The sequence below is a fragment of the Ascidia mentula genome, chromosome 3 (assembly GCF_947561715.1).
Source record: "Ascidia mentula chromosome 3, kaAscMent1.1, whole genome shotgun sequence".
NCBI classification, from domain to species: Eukaryota; Metazoa; Chordata; class Ascidiacea; order Phlebobranchia; family Ascidiidae; genus Ascidia; species Ascidia mentula.
In genome coordinates this window covers 19,579,924-19,603,526 of record NC_138568.1, presented here as the reverse complement: position 1 = coordinate 19,603,526, position 23,603 = coordinate 19,579,924, and the positions used below count along the sequence as shown (strand labels likewise).

General features: G+C 44.4%; 1 protein-coding gene across 2 annotated transcripts; it reads left to right on the top strand.

The window, feature by feature from the left end:
- The first annotated feature begins 10,429 nt into the window (after positions 1–10,429).
- On the top strand, positions 10,430–22,623 carry LOC145893825 (netrin-3-like). Of its 2 annotated transcripts, XM_082982185.1 has the most exons (6): positions 10,430–11,630; positions 17,141–17,323; positions 19,791–19,961; positions 20,862–20,885; positions 21,021–21,092; positions 21,419–22,623. In XM_082982185.1, exons 1-6 carry the CDS (start codon positions 10,502–10,504, stop codon positions 21,742–21,744), a joined length of 1,905 nt encoding a protein of 634 aa, XP_082838311.1. In that variant the 5' UTR covers positions 10,430–10,501; the 3' UTR covers positions 21,745–22,623. The 2 variants fall into 2 exon arrangements, with proteins under 2 accessions (XP_082838311.1, XP_082838312.1); XM_082982186.1 differs by lacking the exon at positions 19,791–19,961.
- The last annotated feature ends 980 nt before the right edge of the window (positions 22,624–23,603 follow it).

The following is a 23,603-nucleotide window of genomic DNA, read 5'->3' as shown; positions in this document are numbered from 1 at the left end:
AGTTATTACGCCAAAAGGTCAGGTTGCTAGTTGCAAAACGTCACTCTAAAATTATAATGCGCTCAGAGAGTTTTTATAAATTCGTACTGAAGCGTTTCGGCAAAGTTTCGTATCGTGCTTTCGGTTAACGGGTCTATCTTCGTTAGACGAGAAACATAAGACAAGAATTCGTGACAGGGTTAACCTTCAACTCGGTGCAACACCGACCGGTGCTTTCCCAAACGATTTACCACAACCAAAGAAATCACGACCAGGACATGGTCGCGGAACTTGAAGAATGTCCGCCATTCCAATATCGTGATTTACACACACGTTTTTGCGGCCGGCGACGATCGTTGGCATCGCTTTCCTGTTTCGCAACGCTCACTGCCTATCAAAGAGGCCCACGCGGCTGCGCTCAAAGTACAGGATGTACCTAATTTTGTTTCGCATTCGGGGGCGACTGGGACCCCGGCTGGCGCGTGCATTTATCTCGCATCCGGGAACCATGTCACGCGAACTCCGGCCGTAGTCGCGCCTTCTGAGTTCCCCGAAGTCGAGTTGCATCACTCGACACCGAGGCTATACCGCCGCTGTTCCTTCATATATCGTACCTGCAAAATATATGAAATCATTGCTCCCGAAAGGAGCGTTGATGGAGATGCGCAGTTTCCGGAGTTTGAAAGACGTCTCGTCGCCTCAATGTCGAGCACAAGGTTTTAATGGAAGCAATCTTCGTCACGGATGATCGCACACAGAACCTGATGTAATTTTTCCGCTGTTTCCTTCATCAACAAGAGTGTTGGCGCCATTTTTTCGAGACCGCTGTGATTCCGGAGGACTTTATTACATTGCGATGAATCGAAAAATGATGGCAAAAAATTGAAAAATACCAGGGATAGCGATCCACGTGTTTTAATAAAAAGCTTACTGAAATTGCCGAAATTATTTTTCCTTGGAACTTGATAGAATCCCTGAAAGTTTCGAGTACTGTTGCTGTGGTGTACATCCGGTTGTTTATTAGATCGTGCTGACGATCGAACGTGTGTTGTGTTTGAAGTAAATTTGAAACACCTGCTGTAATTTGAAGGACACACTTAAAAATACTCTGAATTAAATGAAGGAGTTTGCACGAAAAACTAGAAGGTGACGTCATCGGAGGTTATATATACGTGCGATTTCAAACACAAATGATATTTACTCCAACGGTTAGAGAAAAATGTTTGCTGTTTATTTGTAATTGGCAAGGGGTGCCACAGGACTACAAGTTGACTCGGTTGCGAATATGCAACACGTGGTTCGTAAGCGTTGGGTTTGAAACAATTAAAACCCAGGTATTTATATGTATTTGTGCGTCCTTGAATTGTGCCATGATCCATGGTAACATGTTCCAAAAGTTGCGTATTTGTGTTGGCAACTTTCCGGAAATTTTCCGCTAATTTTGCGCCTGTGTAATCAGCGCTTATGATGTGTAACGAATAATTTGCAACATCTTTCTTCACGTTTAAGACCGCACGAAAACGGAACCAGTTGATTTGCAAGCAAACCCTCGATACAATGCATCAGTGCCGACTTTATCCAGCTGCAATTCCAGTGAAACAAACAGGTTGTAAATTATTCCTGAATACTTCGTAATCGCTGTTTGTTCAGGCACAAAATTTGATGCCATCAAACCGCAATGCAATTACCTCAATCAAAATGACAATAAGGTTACAAGGGTTATGGAGGCTTGGGCGGAATAATTGTGTTTTGCCCGCGTTGAGACAATTTCCAACTGCGCATTAACGAGATTACCCATTTTAGGCAATATTAGATTTGTCCACTGGGCTTTGCACATTTTTTGTGACCAATCAACGCGCTATCCGCAATCCCCGGGGAAATGAAGATGTGAAAGGGGGCAAAATTTTCACTTGTTCCTGTTGTTTTTGGTCGTTTGTCATCGTCGCTTTAGGGCGCGACATAGCGGTTCCTGGCGCGGTCTTGCACCCGTGGGTAAACCGCGTTTTGGGCTGATTTATAGCCCGCTGTCTCGCGTGCCTCTGACACAGCGCGAACGGGCGTGTGGATTTACCAAACCCAGGCATGAGATCAAAGGTTTGCCGCTGGGTTTACAAATGGCCAGTTGTGCTTGTTAAAATTAATCCACAGTTGCCCGCTTACCGGGGTTCGATGCGTTGCAGGTTCCAACTGCCCCCTTTCGACAAGTGCGTGCATGTGATCCATACAGTGCGTAATTCCTTGGCGGGTGTCGGCGCATAGCGGGAGGTTATAGAATCGACTTTGCGGGCAGGGGCCAATGCACACAAAAACGGGCAATAATCGTTCTTTAACCTGTTTGGTGCTGGTGTGGCGGAGACAGTTGTGCTGGTGACTAAGAAGAGAAAGTGCATCTGACAAGGGGCCCGCTGCGTTGCCAGCGGACGCTATGCGTATTAAGGAAAAAGGGATTTGTCGTTGGTGTGTTTTTAACAAGCCGTCCGCTCGCCTCTGTCTCATTCTTCGTATTCCAAGGGCCCGCTGCGGGGGTGCCTATGAATTAAGTGTTCGGGAAAGCGGCTTACACCATAAGGCGCACGGCGGCGAGAGAAGGGTACGCGAGGTGACAGAGGGTGCTTTGAAATTAACGCCCTATAGTAACTACTTGCTTCGGTTGGTGGCACTTGCGACGATCCGAGGTGTTTGGAGAGCTTGCGTCTTTCACAGAGAGGTTTGAGTGTTTCAATAAACCTGGTGACGGGATTGTGGAATGGGTTGGATGGGAGACGAGTAAGTACCCCTCGTTTCCAGTTGAACAGACATTTTGATCGGAGGTGTTGTGGTTTGGATTAACAGCAAGGGCAGGGACGCTGGGAAGTATCAACAGCCATGAGATGAAAGGGGCAGAGGTACGGGTCTAAACTTTATGCGTAATATCGTATGATATATAACCGTATTTTCGCCAATCGCATGTAAAACATCTGCCTAAACATTCAACGAGCGCTGTTTGCTGAAGTATGTTGCAAAGCGAGAACGGCAAGCTTAATTGTTTTGTGCCAAACTAGTTAAATCAAAACTCGCCATAGAACGTGATATAATCAGGAAAAAAGCATGACCAGTGTCCAAAAATACCAAAACTCATTACAGTATTTATTGAAAGTCGTCTAGTGGGAAGCTTCTACTGGCGGGTGGTAGTGCGGAATCGCATACCAATGTAAATAACACAGCTGGGGTAAAGCTTTGTTTCGTCCCTTACCGGCAAAGATTCAAGGAAAGGTGGTGACGAACGAGCGGCGGATTCGTCGAGTTTTTTATTCTTGGCCTGTGAAATATTAACTTGCCTGTCACGTCTGCGCCAAGGCAATGTAAAAAGTCAATACGAGGCCCCGAAGCCACCCATGGCCATTCAAACTTTTATTAACAAGCTCGACGTTTTTCGTCGATGCCAGAAGATAACTTCAACCGTACGGCGACTCGGACCATTGATCTTGGCTTGTTCAAGATTCTTATCTTTGCTCGCCATCGTTATGCATAGTTTTGCACGAACCTTTGACTGTTAAAGACACGATCGTGAAGCGGGTGATTGCCGTCCCGGTGAACCAACAACACATTCGGCCGCGATTTGGTGTCATCACGACGGTCAAATTACGAACCCGATGCCGGGGTGCGTGTCGATGTTGACCGCAACACGACAAGTCGCGTGCATGTGCGTAAATTCAGTCAGGTGACTGACAGCGTTGATCGGTGGTGAGTAGTTGGGGTCAAGCGCCTGAAATAACCGCGGTTGAGAGGCGCGAAAGGCTACGATAACCCTGCTCGTGGTAAATTCTCATGAGTAATGCGCTGTATGTTGGTACGGCGCTGGAAGAGGGAGGGTGCATATTTTCGTTGAGGAAAAAAGCCTGCGGTCTTGAAGGCAGCCATTTGGAAAGGCAGCATCTGGGCCGACGGCAGATAGGAAAAGATATGCGCGAACAACGCACCTGTGTATGAAAGATATGAGCCTGGGTATCGATTTGTGTGTAAACTGAGCCTCTTGCCGCGCAGTTCGTCGCCCGCCATTGGCGCTTGAGGGTAGGTGATGGGAAATATATATGCATGTCTTTTCGCGTAAATTCGAAGCTTTTTCGTCGCGCGGTTCGAATCTAATCTTCCCATTTTACTGCCGGGTGAGACAGCGTGTTCTCTTAACACTTGTTTTGTGCTGCGATATCAGGCGGCCTTGAGCCTCTGTTGCTCGCCGCAGGCTAATTAGTAAAGGCAAGCATTCGCGTCAAATCGCATTTGAGCATAAGCCGCCTGAATCGCACAGTGCACCTCATGTATAATGGATAAAAATTCCTTGCAGTGAATTGCTCGTTCGGAAGGTGTATAGAGTGTAGGGTTACGCGTTAAACGGATGTGTATACAGCGCGATGTTATTTGTTGAGGTTACCTTTAGACTAAGTGGAATCACAAAGAACAAGAGTCGCATTTGTTTTGTGTTAATGACCTACTTGAGTCGTCTCAAGTCTCGGGCGTCTCGCGTTGTGCAGTTGAGTTTGAGGCATGCGCGAATCGGCGAAATCAGTGCTCGAAAGGAAAAGTGAGTCGGGCGAACGCATTTCCCCTGCCGAGATGTCTTTCACGGCTGGGCAAATACCGACTTCAACGCTGGCCACTGTCCGCAATCGCAACACGTTCTGTACACAGCGCGCGATAGATGGACGACGTCGACGGCGGGCAATTAATAAACGCCCCGGTATTCAGTGGTCGCTAACGGATGGCGACGGCGCGTTTCAATCGCCACAACACGGAGAGGAATCTGGCATCAAAGCCGGGCGTTTTTTTAATTGTTCCACCGTTAGGCGGTCGACGGGCGGGATTTGGTGGCTTCGCATTGCCGCTGGAGGTGAGCTGTACGCTGGGCAACGTTTTTGTTTCAGCTTAATCTACTTGTAATGCGGTAATCAGTTGATAATACTGAGACCGATCCGTTGAGGCAACTTTTCGCATAGGCGCCTGCGGAGTCAGACAGGCGTGTAATTGCAAAGTTCGTGGTCATGAACTTGGCAACACAGAAAACTCGTAGTCAGTTCTTTGTCAGTGTATGTCGTTCCATATTGTAGTTTCTGGAATAATATTTGGATAAACTGGTTTAAAATCTTGGTACGTTTGGATCTGACGCTAGATTCATGTAATATGGTCAGCATACTACATTACAAATCTGTCTAAAAACACGCAATAAAGCAAAAATTCGCTGTGTTGTATTTATTGTTATTATTTGTGAAATGTGATACTTTGCACTGCACTAACTTACAAAAGTTAGATGTCTGGAAACAACATTGACTGGAATTTAAAATCCTTTGTCGGTAAATCACTGGTTTTCCGCACACGAAAGCTTTGGAAACATGCATGAGGGGGACAAAAACAACAGCGTCAGACGATAATTGTTCAGGCGGAAACATAGACGCGAGTTCGGGTCAAGGCCCCCCCCCTGTGCTGTCGTCTCAATGAACGAAGAACGCCCAGGTTGCCTCGCCCCCAGATATTGGGGAAATAAAGTAAGGAAACGGCCACAAAACAGAATAAACCCACAAAGTTTTGCCGTGTGATCAGGGTCGGAATCCGGCGGAACGGTAGCGCGCTCCTTGGGGTCTTTGATATTTTTGCGACATTGATCGATCTCGTATTGGGGGTCGCCGTGTAACTCGTTTATTAAATTCCAGCGTGGCGGTAGGGATTCTGTAGTGGGAACAAAGGTGGCTGGCAGTGTGTGTGCGCATGTCCTTACCATAAAGCGACCCCAAATGAGAGATGGCCCAGTGTTGGAAAACAAACAGCTTCCAATCACAGCGAGACGTGTACCCCAGTCGTTTCGGACTATTCTCACGCAAGTGACCGAAACGACCCTGCAATACGCACGCCCCCCCAAAGCCCCTGACAGGTGAAGAAGGGGTTCCATGTGTTACGGGTATCACGCGCCAGTTTGCTGTTTTGCGTTGTTTTTTTGTTCAAGGATTTGCGAAGAGGACTCGATCGTTTTGTTTTGGAGTTCAGCCGGGGTCACGTTTGGATATTTTTTTACAAACTAAGATTATTCGATTTTTTTCCTCACTTGGATTTTTTTTGTTGTTTCCGTTTTCAGCATGTATTTTGCTATCTGACGCAATTAGACGAGAGAGAAAAAGTGGAATTGTGCAGAAAACTTGCGCTTAAACGCATGCTGGTCACCTAAAAAATACAGTAAATCTTATCAACGTCGTTGAACACCCAAGCGGCGGCAATGAAAACAATCATAAACCTCAGCTTATACAAATATCCTATACAGGTTTTCTGCCAGGAGAAAATTGAGTCGCTCTCTCAATGAAAGGTTTATGATCCCGCGGTCTCTATTGCTACCCCTTGTCACAACATTGCGTGCATTGTGCGGGTTGGGGGTTGGCATAGAAACGCTTATTAAAGCTGACCTTGGCTTGGCACAGGTGCGTTGGCACCGCTTTTATGTTGTAGGCACAAGAAAGTGTGTTTCTGGCCATAGAAAGTATCGCCCAACGCGTCACAAGGAACAATAGGCCGGGATTAAAGCAAATGCACTGCGACAAAGTTATTTCTGATCAGTGTAATTCCACTTTAAAGTAAGAAAATCGGCAAGTTCTTATTGTAAGTTATTCGCGAGAATGTATTCATATTCATAGTGTTGTAAAAAAATACATTTTGTTTCTTTTATATTGTCCGCGATTTAATGAAAGAATACATTTCGTCGCCCGATGAAACCCTTTCTGCAGTGTAGAAAACTTCGCAACGGAGTGAGTTTTCCTGTTTTGTGCGGAACCAACGAAATCACCACCCATGTGCCACATTTCAACACAGCAGGTTCATCTATTCATAGGCAGGGTTTTTTGTTGACTTGGGGGTGGGCGCGTGTGCCTTACGTAAACATTACCATTAGCCGGACAAACATTGACGCATTAGCGCCAGAAAGTAGAGGGGTCCGCTGTGCGTGGACAAGTATGGAAAAAAAATTAGCACTTTCTTGGCGATCGAACGGCAGTTTATTTAGATTTTGGTCGTGTACAGTCGGTCTAAAACAGTAGAATAAAGCGTGTTTCTGTTGGAAAAAGTATTTTAACGGGGAAACAAAAGGTGTGTTTTTTTTATAAAACTGCGAATAAGTGAATAAGATTAAATGGCAACGTTTTGGAATTAAATTGAGTTATAAAGTTTCTTCCCTGTTGAATGATTCCTATTTTAAACAAGAATCCGTGAATATAAGAATTGTTCGTGAATGAATACAAGAAACCGTATTAATTGATTCACTTTTGAGACGAGATCTAATGTAATGAGATTATGTCTGTGTCTGTGAAAAAAATAGTTTGTCGCTCGACAGCGTCCAGCAAGGCGGTAAATCACGGTTCCTTGTTTAAGGAAACGACGCTTGTTAAAAAGGAGTTTTCGTTATATTTGGAAAGGACTTGTTCGTGTCGTATTAATTTATATGCTTCACAGACGTCTGCAGACGTCAATAGAAAGCCTCAGAAGAATGCGTTTTATTATGGGCGGACGACTAAGTATCCGTACACGTAGAACCATGAAAGCCTATTCATGTTGGGTGGGCTTTTGATTGAAGGACAAACAGTTAGTGGATAATGAAATTCAGTAGCTCCTCAGCAATGTTGTAACTTTCTTATGAGGCCACCGTGCCCTGGTCGTATCATGGTTGACATTTTGTTGTATGGACGCCAACGCATCGTTTCTTGGACGAACATAAACGTCCGACACAGGGCCTGTGGACAGTTACTGGGTATTTTTTAGCTGGATTAAGGGGGGTAAAGGTAGGCAAACGTCGTGAAAAGGGAATTGTGCTTTTACTGCTTATACGACTGAATGCTAAGGAGTGGTTTGATTCTTCGTTTGTGAGATTTTGCGTTTTGGGTTTTTACGGTTTAAGGCAAAGCAGACGAAGTGCTTCACTTGAGGTTTTACGAAACAGAACGTCTATGTTTTGATCCAAAATAAGCTTAGGCCTTCCCATTTATAGCCGCACTTCGCAATCTGAAGGTCGGTGTTCACGTTTATTCGTTGCACCAAAATGTCACAAAGTTGGCTTGCGGATGTTTTTTGGGGGAAGAGAAAAGGCCACGTCAGCAAATCAAGGGTTTGTCCCGAATTGATCTTTCAACAAAATTCGAAACACTTACGATCGACTATTGTCCCGCATACGGTCAATAACACTGAGGGGGGGAGAAGTTTTCTTGCCGACCCCCCAAAAACGTGCATGACGTCATCTTAACTGCGCACGAAGAAGCGGAGGCTTTTTTTGCGTCGCGATACGATAACGTCGGGCGGTTTCGAGAGATTGACTCAGTCGGGACGGCCACTAAGTCGGTGTGCCAGGTCGGAAGGCAATGCGGGAATAATATATTGAGGGATGGCACTTTGATGCGTCGTTAATTAGGGTGATTTGGACGCATTAAAACACGGCACACAAAGCGGTCGCGCGCTTCGGGCATCTCATCAAGGGCCGTATAACTCGACAGCGCGTTTGTTTTGCGTGGATTAAAATGTCGGCCGTTTCTTTAATGTGTCAACTCCAGACGAGCCGGGGCAGTTTGTTGTCGCAGCGATGTGCAGTGTTTGTGAGTGGGCGCAGGGTGAGGAAGGTGAATGTATGTTGTTTGTGTACTGATAGAACATAATAGCATTATGCAGTCACGATGCTTCGTCGTGTTAACAGTTTATTTTTGTAAAACTGTTTTTTTTCGAAAGATTTTTGTGTTTAGTTTTTTTTGCCAGAGGAAGAATTTTTTATTTCGAGATTCTTTTGCTGTGTGAATTGCGCGTTTTTATTTATGATGGAAATGTCTTAAAAATTATTTGAATTTGTTATTGGCAACTGTGTGTGGCCCTGGGGTGCTTAGTCCGAAATGTTTGTTGATTTGTCAGAAAAAAAGGCCTAGAAATTACAGGTAATAAATACAAGTAAAAGTGCAACAATCTACACAGGTTATTGATTCGCAAGATTAAAAACAAAACGATATAAAGTTTAGGGAAAACTATTGTTTCAAATAATATTTCGCCCTATAAACTTGCATTAATAATCGCCCTGTCACGTCCGCATCACCACGGGTTAGTTCCCAAGCGCGTTCCGATTTGCGGGCGTCCAACATAGCCAGCTATAATCTCTATTTGTTTGCTGGTGTCGGATTTGGCGGCGGTGTTTGGCTTGGGATGCCATTTGTCGCTTTCTCGTAATTCGATCTCCATTGAATTCATTTTCCACTACTGGCTTTCGGTGAACTTGTTTAGCCCGTTTCCCTCTGCACTGCTCTGCACTTGTTTAGTTTTTGTATTGGCATAAAATGTACTTCGTTGTTGTGCGCACTATAGTCCAAGTGAGGCTAAAAAATTGTTACTACAAAAATATGGGGTATTTTAAAGCCTTATTTCCAACCGATCCTTGGTCCTTGCAATTAAAAACAAAATGTTTTATTTTTCAAATTCAAAAATTGTGTCCATTTTTAATGAAATTTAACCTTCAATTATGACACACGCATAAACATCAAATCAGCGCTTAACACCTCGTTAGGTGCTTATGCCTGTTATGTTATGCCGACGGCCGGTTCACTAAGGTTCAGCGAGTCCAAACGAGTGCCAGAAATTGCAATTCCCACGCCCGCATTTTAAGCCGGAAGTTACACAGGTATCAAAGGAGCTCTGAGTTGAAACCGAGGAATTTCTCCAATTCACACAGGTGCGAAAAAAGCGAAACAGAAGCGTTTCAGTGGAACCGGACACCTTTCACCTCGTAGCCCCCGGTGCTGCTGAAAATAGGCTTTAAATCCAGGGGTGTTACTCGCTCGCCGCTACCCGGCCATTCCAAATAGCCCGTGGAAAGCGCGCGGCGTTCCGAAGTGCCGTGTAGCCTTTTGTGGAACACCTGCGCGTCGCGAACTCTTTATCCCCACTTAGTCAGAGGGCGGCACGCAAGAAATTTTTTATTAAGCGATCGTCTCTTTCCTGTTGCCTCTAAGCGGGGCCATCGCAAAGACCCTCTTAGCAACTTGTCATTACAGTCTGGCACTCGATAAACGCCTTTTCGTCCCGCCCGCTTTGGAGCTTCTACCACCGGCACAGGTGTCACCAACTCCTGGCGTTTTTGGGCTCGGTCGTTGCCTCGCCAACGGCAAACCGATAATTTATTGCGATTTACCTTTTATCCTGGTATGCGCGGTGTTTTGGAGGTGTTTTAAGTGACGCCAAGGCCGGTATTTGACGTCACGGTTTCTGCAAGTTAACTTGTATCGGTTGATTCGAAGAAAGTTGCCATTTTGTTTGGTTCTGAAGTTGTGTCGCTTTGAGCTGTCGAGTGTTTTTTGTTGTACGTTTGTTTTTGTATCACCACCCGATGAAAGCAAAGAACGGGTTTAACTCGTTGTTGAGTTTTGTTGCTTGATTTAATTGATTATTATTTTTTGTATTGTTTTTCAGGTATATAAGGACGATATAAAATCGACAAATGATTTGAATTCTGTGTGTAGCATATCAAAAATTCACTTGTAGCAAAATGTTGAAGGACTTCTACTGCAAGATGTGCCAACGAAGAACTAAACCACTAGAGGCGTCGTCTCAAAGATTAAACTTTTCCCAATTTGTCTCAACTCTTATTATTTTATCGCTACTGGGTGTTTGTGACTCCACATGCAGAGGGCGGATCGACAATGCTTGCTGTGTGAACAGACAACCTGTGCAATGCACCCCGGACTTCGAGAACATTGCCATGAACAAACCCGTCAAGGTGTCGGAGACTTGCGGCGTTCCGAAAACAGAAAAATTCTGTCACGTGATTCAAACCGAGTCAGGTGAAACGCAACACTGCGACAGTTGCAAAAGGAGTGGGAAAAAATCGCACCCGGCCCGATTTCTGACCGATATCAACGACACCGGCAGACTGACGTACTGGCAATCGAAAGGGGTCGACGCCAAAACGCAGAGAGATATGACTCTCACAATATCGTTTGGCAAGAAGTTCGAACTGCACTACATATCGCTGGAGTTCTTTTCTCAGCTGCCCCGAGCATTGGCAATCTACAAGTCAATGAACCATGGCGGGATATGGGAGCCTTACCAGTATTACGCCAACGACTGTCAAGCGTACTTCGGTATGCGTAGCATGGAAGAGGTCAACGGCACTAACGCACTCGAGGTCTTATGCAAAACCTTTGACCACGAGGATAGCGACCGACGGGTATCTTTTCTGCCCACCAACGGGCGCCCTTCCGGCGAAAACATTGAACAGAGCTTCATCATGCAACACTGGGTGACAGCCACCGATATCCGTTTCGTCCTGGACCCGCCTCGCCCAATCAGAAAGCCCATGCGAAGTAGTCGGGCTGTAGAATCTCTCAATGTCGCCAACAAACATCACGAGACCTTCACAATGAAACAAGCCGTCATCACGCCTTCCACCGGTTCACTGGAGGAGCTTTCGTTCCGTCATTACGCGATCAACGATATCAGCATCGGTGGAATATGCAAATGCAACGGTCACGCCTCAAGATGCGTGGAGAAGAGAGGGAAGTTGACTTGCGATTGTCGCCACAACACCGATGGATTGAACTGCGAGAAATGCAAACCGTTCTATCATAAACGACCGTGGAAGAGAGCCACAAGCAAAAACGCGAACGAATGTGTCGGTAAGTTTTTCTTGTTTTGAAAAGAAAATGATTTGTAATGTAACCGTGATAGCTGCTTGGGAATCTTAAAAAATTTGTGGTAATTAAATTCTGCTATCATACGTATTGCGAGTTAAAATGAAATTTTTGGCGTTTTTTATTTTAACCGTGTATATAAGAATGCGAGGGCCTTTTAGCAGTACACGCAAAAGTTTCAAAAATATGGCTGAGCAAATATAGGAGTTTCCGATTCTCGAGAGAGAGTGAGTAATTGGATTTGCCCCCACCACCACATCACACAAGGCCACCCAAAATTTACAACGACAACATCCAAGTGTTTTCGGATCCTATTAGCGAAAGCAAACCAAACAACTTGGCCTTTTCTCTTTGCTCGCGGAAGCGAAGTGGTTGAGAATCCTTGTTTTGGTTTCAACCCAGTCTACCCGACGCATAGGATGCTTGAAAACTGGGCCCTCTGCCGTCTTGAACTAACAATCTGAGGCGCGATTAAACGAGCACGTTCACGATGGCTGGTGTTGGTAATTCTCTTAATGATCGTTAGTGCAAGAACTTGTACTTGTTGGATATTGTGTAACTACGTATGGTATAGAATATTACCAATGCGGCTCTTTGGAAAATTAAAGTCAAACAAAATTTGGCAAGAAATCGTGCTCCGTGGTGTTCTTCATTGTACCGAAAATGCTTACACTATTTCCTATATTCACGGGAGAATAACGAATGTTGCTTGATCAGAGTTACTGCAATATTTATTGAAAAGAAACATAAAGTTCGCCTCATAAACAGCGTCGTCAATTTCTGCATTTCATTAGACGCCGAAAAAGTCACTGTGTACACCTTGTTTTGACATTGTGGCTACGGTGTTGACCGCACACAAACGTCCGGCTATTGCCACGTGCTTTGTACAGACTCGCGGAGTCAAAAGCCGTAAGTCGAGGATATCCGCTACAACGGGCAACTAGCCAAAATGGAAGCCCCGGCTTTATGGGTGCCAGGCGTCAATAATCCAATAGCGTATAGCCGTGGGCCGACTTAGTCACTACGGAAAGTGAGTTTGTATGGGCTTCCCTTCCAATGCTTTGTGTTGGGGAATCAATTCGTGTTGGTTTTGCGACCGTTTTTTTTACGCCTGATGTTTTTACTAATCTTTGAAGTGACACAGGTGTTTCACCCTTTGTTGTATAGCCTTGGGTTTCGTCGTTAAATTCGTTACTTCATATAGTTGTATTTATGCGGACACAAAATTAGTATTATCGTGTGACCCAGTGGCAGGCACTGTTAAATTGTGTTGCTGTCACAAACAAACCTCCACTCAAACTTCTAATTTTATGGTGTTTAACCCAGTAATACTAATTATACTGGTGGGACGTTTTTTGAAAGGCTTTGTGAGTCATGTTCGTTGCTCTACAAAATGTTTCCGTCCTGACCAATAGCATGAATCCCTTCGAAATTGCTTCAAAGGCGCTTTGCTGACATTCACTGCGTGGCATGGAACGAAATACGGGAGTCGGATACGCCAATATTTGTATAGCTGGCGAGTAGGGGTTCGATCATTTCTGTCCCGTCAGCCGTTGAGCGTCTGTTGGTCAATAGCACGACAATGACCGGGTGCATTTTCAAAACGATGCTTTCATATGACGAAAAATAATTCAGTCGCCACTAAACTTTTCGGATAAACTTAATTAAGGTTAAGTAATGTCCCCATCGCTAGTATATTCGAAGCTAGTGATAAAAGTACAAGGCGCATCACCTTGTGCTAGAGTGAATGTAATGGTATTTTTGGAGTTTTTGCCGGGTTTATCTTCGGACAAATTATCATAGACGTGAAGGTGAAATTGGATATTTTTGTCATATCTGGGTTATTTTCAAGAAAGTCAGTTTTTATTCAAAGCCAAAACAAAATTTCCTAGACCATGTTTTTTTTGTCGCAAATCTACTGTTCATTTGACGCCGTGAAATTGCAGCCTACGCGTATTGTATTTGCGCAGCTGTTGGAGGCTGAGTCGGCGACAAAATTGCCGACGAACAGATGTCGAGTTTCCGAACGGAACTGGCGATTATCGTCGTTTGATCGATCACCTACACGATTAAAGTATCGCCAACCGAGCACCACAGCTTGCTGTTGTTCGCGTGGTAATGAAAATTCGCCGCTAAGCGTTGCTTAGTCATTCGGTACCTGACGTGAAAAGGTGATGGATGACCGGAAAACGCAGCGTGAATTTAAGCGATTTAGCAACGTGGAGGATTTTGTTTTTGTGACGTAAAAAAATCGCTTGTGACACACGTTTGGAAGAACTTTAGAAACAGTTTCGGCGAAAACTTTTGCAAACACGCAAAATCAATAAGAATGATGTTTAAAACACCTTCTCGTTCATGTAATATCGGACAACTGCATGTTGTAAACAGATAAAGAGCATTGCGTCAGAACGAAATTACGCCACCCAGAACCAATAATGATTATCGTGCGGTCAATTGTTTGAATTTGCCTGTCCTTGTTTGTCTTCGCCTGTCCATTAGCGCCCGGGCGCAACGGATGAAAGCGCACTTGTGCAAACCAATTAGTCGTTTAGGGTCCTTTATTGCAAACAAGTACTTGGACAACTTCCAAGGTCGCCAAAATCCTGAAATTTAATTAATCGTAGAAAATAAGCGTGATGAATTGTGGCCAAAATTTTTTGCACACATATACTATAAAGAAACAATTTTGTTGCCTAACGTTTAACTTTGAGAAAAAAAGGTCTTGGGTTGCCACTTGTGACTTGTAGTTTCAAAATATTATAGTTTCAAGGAGCATCTTCAAGATGAACTTTTATTTTTTCAACGTGTTAGCCACCATTAGCTTTCATTAGGATGTAAATAATAAAGGCTGCAGCATGTGTGGCCGAAACGTTGATGTAGTATAATTGTTGCCATACAGAAGGGCAAATATTGCAGCAATAAAATAAGCCTGGCGGCTCTGGTAGTAATTTAATTAACACGCACAGTTTCCAGTTGTTGGAGAGGCAACAAAGTTGGTACATAATTGAGCGTCGTATGCATCTTGTTGCGCTTATTGTTCCAAAAAATACGACTCGACTTGTTGTCAACATTATACACAAGCTACACACGTGGCGTTGGTGTCCAAGGTTTATTTCATCAATCACAAAGGTCGCACCAATGGAGGATATCGATTGCATATTGGGTCGTCGTCAATAGGTACGAAGTGCTCGCGTGTCGACCGGAACACAACAAAAAAGTCATTTACACCTCACCTATGGCGTGTTGTTCTTGCGGGTTCCCCGACTGGAGACCGCACAGTGGCTTGTACAACGTCGACCTTACCATGCGGTGGCCTTTGTGTGTACCAGCTGCCTGCGCAATAACCCAGTGCCGTTTTGATTGACAGGTCGCCCGCTTCGTGGGGAAGCACCGCGTCATGTTTATGAACCGAAACAAGGATTTTAATTTCGGTGACGAAACAATCTCCCCTTTGTGAGATCACAATCGCTTGGCGCGCACCTGGGCTTTGCGTGTAAAGCGAGCAAACCCGACCAAGTGGAGTTTGGCTCTTATTTGAATCCGCTCCCACCGAAAGTGTTTCCTCTTATCAAACATCGCGGAGACCCCTCGCACGTGTGCCATTGTTATTAATGTCCCTTATCGCCCGGTCCGATATTTCGAATGCAGCCGGTGGTAGAACGAGAGGCGCGGTCATTAACTGCAACGCGATACCCTTGGTGAACTGCGAACTTCTCGACAAAAAGTCATGCAGAAGAATAGGTCTCTAAATATTCGCTGACAAAAATAGTTTTCGCGTAATAATTATGATTTCTATGGTTTCTTATCGTTAAAACCAGTAAATGAATCATCACATACCGAAGTTCACCCAACCGGAACGGAATAGCAACGGTGCAATAGAATCTTCTAAAATGCCCCCAAATGCGCAACTGTTATTTTAAGTTTTGATGACATGACAACACACGACAATGAGACTCAAGCACAAGAATTTGACCTTCACTGTAAGTTTCCTTTGTTAAACCAACACTGACCCACCTGGCAGAAGGCTGCAACATCAGAATCATCTTTCGACCTGTTCGGCCTTTTTTACACGACGTTGTAGTTTACCGCGTGGTTTGTCTAACCCAGTGAGATTAAATAGACGGCGGTCCTGTTTCAAACGTCAGTGCGCGTTTTATCTTGTAAGTTTCCGCCGACCCAAGTGCAGCAAATGGCAACCGAAGTGCGGTAACACCTGATCGCAATCGACCTGACATTCTCGATTGGGGGGAATTACCGGCGGATGACCCTCGCCTTGAAACTCTCCACCGTGAGAGAAGGTATTGATTGCGGCCTAACCGGAACAGCGCAGCAGGGACCCGTCTGCACTTGAGGGCCCAAACAAGGCCGAACAAACAGCACAAACAGGTGCACGCGAGCGCGAACAATGAACCGGCGCTCTACAGTTACTAACTGCAAACAAAGACGCAAAGGTCGAACCAAGTATTTCTGGTTGGCGAACGCGCAGAAACATCAGCGTTCGTCTGACGGAACGCTACGTGCCAAACATCCTGCGGTTTTGCAGCTTAGGTTGTTTTGCGGGCGCGCAAAAGCTGTGTGCTGGTGGCTGATTGGCGTGCCGTACGGCCCAGCATGTTTGTAAAGGTGTGTGCCACTTTGTGGTCCTGGGCACTTGGAAATATTTTTTTTTTGCACCTGTTCTCACCGCGATCCAATTATGTACTCAAATGCAATTTGTAATACTTCCCACATTGAAATACGCTTTAACTGCTCCAGTAACATTGCAACACTCCTATATAAAATGGTCACACCACCAGGTATATGTTTTAAAGTACATGGTTGTCTCATTTGTATTTCATCGTCGGAGATTAGAAATTCCAGGTCTTGAACTAATCCCGTATTTATAGTTTCGCGGTTTTTGTGTATTCTGGTTGGCATTCCTGTCCAGCAAACCGTAATAGATGTTCGCAGAATTGAGGGTAATCGTGCACGAGTTGCAAAACACACACAAACAGCAGCAACTTTACACTACAAACTGGAATGCGGGACATGGAAAGGGCATTAAGTTGCAAAGAGTCATTTATTCTTCTGTTGTTTTGTGTGGTCGTTACATCGCGTGCGTTCGGTGTTCCAGCGATAATAATTCTGGAATTTGTGGTTGCAAAAACGCGAGCCGAGCTCAAACACACAATTTCCTCCGACTGGGCGCATTTGCCTTATTTGATGCTTACCAGAGCTGAGCGGTTTACGTCTTTTTGACGCTTTACAGCTTTAGGTATTTATAAGCACTTCGCCTCACAAGCAACCTTACGCTGGTATGCGCCTCAATTTCACGAAAGAATGATTTCCAAATGCCACTGTAATACAATTAGCGAGGAACACCTTTTAGAATCCAAACATTGTACCTTGCATATAACAGCGACAAAGCCAGTGGTACTTACCCATGATTTGAGTGCATTTGCTTCATTTGACCCGTGCACTTGCAGAAACGGATAATTAATTTATTTTTGTTACAGCTTGCGAGTGCAACCTACATTCCAAGAAATGCAGATTTGACGCGGAACTCTACGAGAAAACTGGTGACGGGACTGTGTGTGTTAAGTGTCGCCACCACACTCAGGGAAGGTTTTGCAACATGTGCAAAGCAGGGTACCACAGGAATAACAACACCTCCATTGCCAGCCCCATCACCTGCAAACGTGAGTTTATACATCATATGACACAACTAGCTGGGGTTTATATTAGCCTTAGAGTGTTTAATATGTGCAGAAGGGTTTTTTAAACATTTAACCAATATTGAGAGATTTTTGTAAGTCTGTAACTCATACCTAGCAACCCCATTTCAACATTATTTCTACGCTATCAGTGTGACTACATGTGTGTTTGTGGTGTTGTTTCAATAACGAACGAGTGAACGTTATTGGTTTTGAAGTGACTAAAATCAAATGCAGTTGAATCAAGTGACCGAGCAAAGATTTAACGCAAATCATTTGCTCGCTCAGATTCATTACTGCTTGTGTTTCCCTCTTAACTCGCGAAGCGTAGGTCATTTACAACAGCAAGTATACGCGCTTAACTCAACACCTGTGCCCATGGATTTGCGCTTTAATTATAGTTTCCGTAACGCACGGCTCACAAAGAAAGACTGGCTGTATTCTTAATAACACATCAGGTTGATTTTGCCTATGCGTTGGCATATGGTGGTACACCGTGAAATCTTGCCCCAAGTACTCAATTGACCATAGTTCGAAGTTTAAATAATTACTCAACAGTTTTTCGGTTGGGTTTACAATTGTGTCGCTTAGGAACTCGGTGTTTGCAAAGCAATTAATCTTGCACTTCGAAAGGAAGGGTTTGCCGCGTGGTACGTGCCGTAGGGGCAAAACCGTAAAAATGGTTTTATCCGCATTTCAAAACATTGGCCCGTGATTTCGCCGAGGAAGCAAGACTTCAGCCACACGTTTAACCACAAGACTTCGCCTTTTGTTGCCGCGCCTTTCAAATCTTGCCAACTGAAACAATAGCAAGGCGCGTTGAACCGCTTGAGAGGCAATTACTCTGCGCTAAATTCGTCGCTTTTGCATTGATAAGGAGAAGTGCTCTAGGGGCCTGTCGGGACTCGAAACCCGGTGACGCAATAGACTACGATTTTGTGAGTTTTAATATCCAGACACAATATTCCATGGTCGTATCGAGGACGTGTTTTTTGTGAATCAACCGGGGTATATGGCGCAAGAGCCGGCAGATCACGTTTACCAATCATTTTGAGGAGCCTGGGCACTCGACGGCAAAGTGGTGAAGGCGACGACACCGATACCGACGAGTTATTGCGCTCGGCGCGCGTGCCGATAAAAGGTAGTCACCATAGACCCATGGGAATTGAACGGCGTTACGACACCCCGCATATGGGAAAGGCCTGCCCACTTTGCTAAGACATGGCATGGACAAAGACGCGCGCGACGAAAGATTACCCAAGCCGAGCAAAGTGGAGCAGCATTAATCAGTTCGGGACATCGGATACTCGCCCGCCTCTTCGCACCACGCACAATGGTCCCGGCACGTTTTTCACACCTCCGGACAAGGGCCCGGGCGAGAGGGGGGCGACGGGTTCTAATTGTCATGTGATCAAGTGAGCGATTTCCTCCCCGCTAAGCGATCACCGACGCTTCGTCAACAAACATCTCAGCCCCTAGACACTCTTTATAGCCACGACTTCCGGATTTTTGCGACCGATAAATGGAAACTATTCGAGCGATTCGCGACTCCAAAGACTTTTGGGGGTCGCGCTAGGTCGAACCTATCCCATTGAATTAGCCTCAAATTAAACGAATATATGCAATTTATTTTGCCTGTGCCCTATAATACCGTTGTGAAATTATTTTACGCAATTATTTTGTCGAAACAAGCAGATTTACGTGATCTGCCGGCAATCAATCACGTGGTATGCAACCGACCAATCACGTTGCATGCACGCTGTCTGTCATCAACTCTGCACCCATGTGCTGTCACGAGTCACTTAAACCTCACTTGTGCGAGTTTGCGTTATGTTACATGTCGCGTGCTTTTGAGACTTGGTTCTTTCAACGATCGTCTGCACACCAAAGCTAAACGCAGTGCACTTTTTCCCTTGATTGTGCATACGTTCGAACAAGTTTGACGATGTATTGCCCTGGCTATATGCATATACCATGGCTTTATACAAACGTCGTGGCAAATGTGTACGCTATTCAGGCGGCCGAAAGTATAGGACGCGCATTTTATGGCTTTGCAGCATGTGGTTTACGCCGTGCTATACTAACCCTGGTTTGGTTTTGTGCATGTCAACTAACAAACAAAATTCCCGCGTGATTATTGTACTAACTTGAATGCATTGCTGGACCATTCTTTTGCAAATCAGGATTTGCGTTGCTTTGTTTTTGTCGAACAGGATCTAAACGGTCGTCTTGCTTGACCGAGGCCCGTTTGTTTTCTTATTGTTGAAACACATTGTAAACTTGTTCCTCGTCCTTAACATACGCTTTGTCAGAACATTTGGATTTCAAAATTGTGTCAGAAACGTAAGAAACTGAACTAAAAACATACAAAACGAATCGTATTTTTGGACGAGGCCCAGGTATCAAAAGTCTGACCCCTCTTGCCATTCTCTAATCATTTGTCTCTATGTAGCTTGCGCATGCCACCCAGTGGGAGCGGCAGGCAAAATCTGCCATCACGTCACTGGGCAATGCCCGTGCAAGGACGGTGTCACTGGCAGGCGTTGTAACCGCTGTGCCAACGGATATGAACAAACCAAATCGACCATCGCGCCCTGTGTTCGCACTACTCCGAGTTACAGTGGTTAGTCCTGTTTTTTTGTCGCCCCTTCGCAACGGACGGTCGTAGAACGTGTAGCACTGGAAAGCGCATTGTTTTTTTATCCCTACTTATCGAGAATAAGTGGTGTTCAGAGTGAACGTCGTTTGGTTATTTAAGCAATATTACAACGTGTACCATAATGTCCAACTGCGTCAAATGAAATGTCAAAATTGCATGGAATTTAATAGGACGCAATCTTTCATAAGCTTGTGCTTGTTTCCAACGACCGTCCGCTGTGCTACCTTCTATCTTTTTGTAGTATCGCGCCGCCTCGCTGCTGTAAGACTTGATTCGTTTGCAACGGGCTGCCGAATGAAACCCCGCCATCAAATACAGCAATTGACGCAACAAATTAAAAAAAATGCCGAATCATTGCAACTAGCAGCAAACTAAACACGAAATGGTGTCGCGGAGCATGACAGGCCGATAATGGGCCTTGGATATTACTGGCATGCATGCATGGTTGCCGCTATTTGAACTTTGTTACTGGCGTGTATATCTAATTTACATGCAAACGCGGCCTTGCTCTGTGGGCTCTTGCAAAGGTCGCTTTGTTCTGATGTTCCGAAGGTTTCCATCTGTGCGTATTTCTCATCCTATCACCGGCCTGTTGAAAGAATCAAGTCTAGCAGCCGCGACCGCGCATTATAAATATAAGTTTTAGTAAAAGTATTTTAAAACTTAGGAACCACATACAATTAGTTCTAAATATTAGCAGTAGACCCAACAATGTCTCTATTTTAGTCAGTTTTGACCATGAAACGTTTTATCTCAATATTTTTCAATTTTTTTGATAGATTTGAGGTTTACAAACTACAATAAATTTCATTTAGCTTTACTTTTACCACTACATCCTTTAACATACAGTTTATGTGCTTGCAGGTAACCCAACTACTCCAGCGCCAAGTAAGCACTAGTTTGGTATCTGTTTAAGCTATTGTAAAATACGTTCTAGACTTATACCAATGGAATTTATTGATATTAACGTGATAGGGAATCCTTTGATCGATTAGTTTTGCAACCAAATATTTTTTATTGCAGTTCAGTGCAGTCAGTCTTGTCGCACGCGGTCCGCTTCGATTAGTATTGGAAAGTTCTGCAAAGCTGACTTTGGTGAGTGGTTTTTGGCAAATATACACACTGAGAAAACTTAAAAAGTCCAAATGAACATACAAAGGTAACAATAACAATCACGTGAAGTTAGTTTTAGGAAGATTGAATAAAATATCAGACTTACTGGTATATTAACTGTTAGTTCAGCAACAGTTTGAATTTTTACACAATTTTAAATTTTAAGATGGCAGAATCCGCGGTTATGGCTTTACGACCGCCAAAGACCTAGAATCAAACTACTTTTGTGTAAAAAACACGTCGTTTGTCAGCAAAAAGTCTTGCAAATATAACAAAACTTCTCCAATGCTCTTTTTTATTTGTTCCAGCCGTTCACGTGAAGGTTATAGCAGTGGCTGACGAGGGCAAGCGCAAACGTATATCTCTGCAAGTAATCAAAGTCTACCGGATGGCTTCGGGTCGGCTTCGCAGACACAGTCGCGTCCACGTGTTGGTGAAACCGCGCATAGCGGCGTGCGAATGCATGAAGAAGGGAGAGAAGTTCCTTCTCGTTGGACGAAACAATGCCTCGAGTCATTCGCGCCCCAAACCGTTGCTGGCCATTGGCAAACGGACAATCGCCCTGCCTTGGAGAAAGAAGTATCGCAGACAATTAATGAAACTTAAGAAGAAAGCCGCGAAGCGCGGGTGCTAAGACAGCGTCGTGGGAGCGCCGCACTTGTGATAAAATAGTTGCGTCCCGCAAGGCCGCGAGATGGCGTCGTATCCCGGCGCAAGGAAGAATTGTTCGCGGGAACGCGTGGTTTCGTGTTGTCGTGTCATCCAATTGTGTTCAACCTTACCCATCGTGACCTTGAAAACGCGTGTGTTGTCCTTCACTCAACACCATTTCGATTTCGTGTACCACGAGAACACAAACCGACATTTTATCCGTATTTTACGATCCGGGAATGTTTTTTAAAGATTTTGCATCACGCGCACATATGTCATTGTCCGTGTATTGTGATGCACTAGCGCTGTAACAGACGATTATTGTTTTCTGTGTCGATTTCTTGTCTTAAAGCGGAAGCCAATAGTAGCTGTAACCCCGGTCTGTTCGGTATCACAAACATGGACCCACTTGAGCACGATGTTCGGTTCTCTTGCCAAAATCTCAGCAATGAAATTTTATACACACAGGATACATGCGTATGCATTTAATACATAAAACCTAATAATCGCCATATCTTTCATTATGATAAATCTTTTGATATCTGTAGCACAAGAACAGGCAATAAACGATGTAACTGCGATCGTCGGGCTCATGTGTATGTTGCTTTCAACAGCCTTCGGCGCTTACTCGTTTGATGTATTTTTTACCAAATAGTATATATATTTATTTCCGCCCTACACTGTAACCACGTGCATGTTTGAGCGGCGTGCGACGGATCTATTGCTTCTCTCATGTCCTCTTCTTTCATGTTGGGTATTCGTGTTTTGTTATTTCGTTTTCTGACGTCACCATGCCCACCGTTTTCTTTGCTGTACTCGTTTAAATGTGTCCGTCTTTTTTCTTGTGATATTGCTGAATAAATGACGTTCTTCAATCGTACGCAACTGTGTGTGTTCCGTTCATTGATGGCCATCACCAAAGGTCTGTCCCGCACTGATGGACAATTACTGGCAGACAACTGGGAAAAAACTGTGTGTAGCGCTTCATAATGCAGATAAATTAGTTTGTCGCTTCATGATGCAGATAGTTAGTTTTAAAGGGGTGCTGGTCAACAAAAAGAATGCCAGTTAACGAAACCTTGAACGCGGATAACTCTGCCGACTTACAAGATAGAGGGTATATTTTTTTCACAAATTATGATGTTATTGTTGTCATTAAACATCAATACAAAATCAAAATTGTCAAAAAAATTACAAATGGCCCAGGATTTCAAGCAACCGAGTAATCGAGCATCAGAGGAAAGGAGGCAGGGACTGACTTAGAAATGCGGGAACCGATGAAAAGAAATGAATGTGAGTCCCATACTTCGCATAAAAAGTTTTTCAAAATTAAATTTATCTAATTGGGGTCTTCATGTTATATTGTAGGGCCTCCTTTCAATATCTCCATCATTCTAAGGAGCTGACCAGACTGACGTCTTTATGCTCAGAATTATGAGAAAACCCCTGAGTTGTGTTCCTAAGTATTGTTACTCTTCCACATCAGCGAATTCGAAACGGTTAGTTTGGAATTGTGCCAGAAATACTACATGCAGTGTTTGTGGTACAAATTAATCTATCTTGAGTTTCATTATAAACCATGCTACATAATATTACCACATACGAAAAATTACAACCAATGCCACAGGAGCATGTTTACGCAGACAGAGGGCACGTGACAGCAAACCGTTCCATTCTCCAATGATACCATTTAAACGAGCATTAAACACCACCTACCATAATGTCAAGGAGCCAAAATAGATCTGCTGCTGGTGCCTATTCCCATGAAACGTGAAAGGGAGCTTTGAAGGTTGCACGTTCAATTACAGGTTTTATGGCATCTCCGTCAGCAGACACCGAATT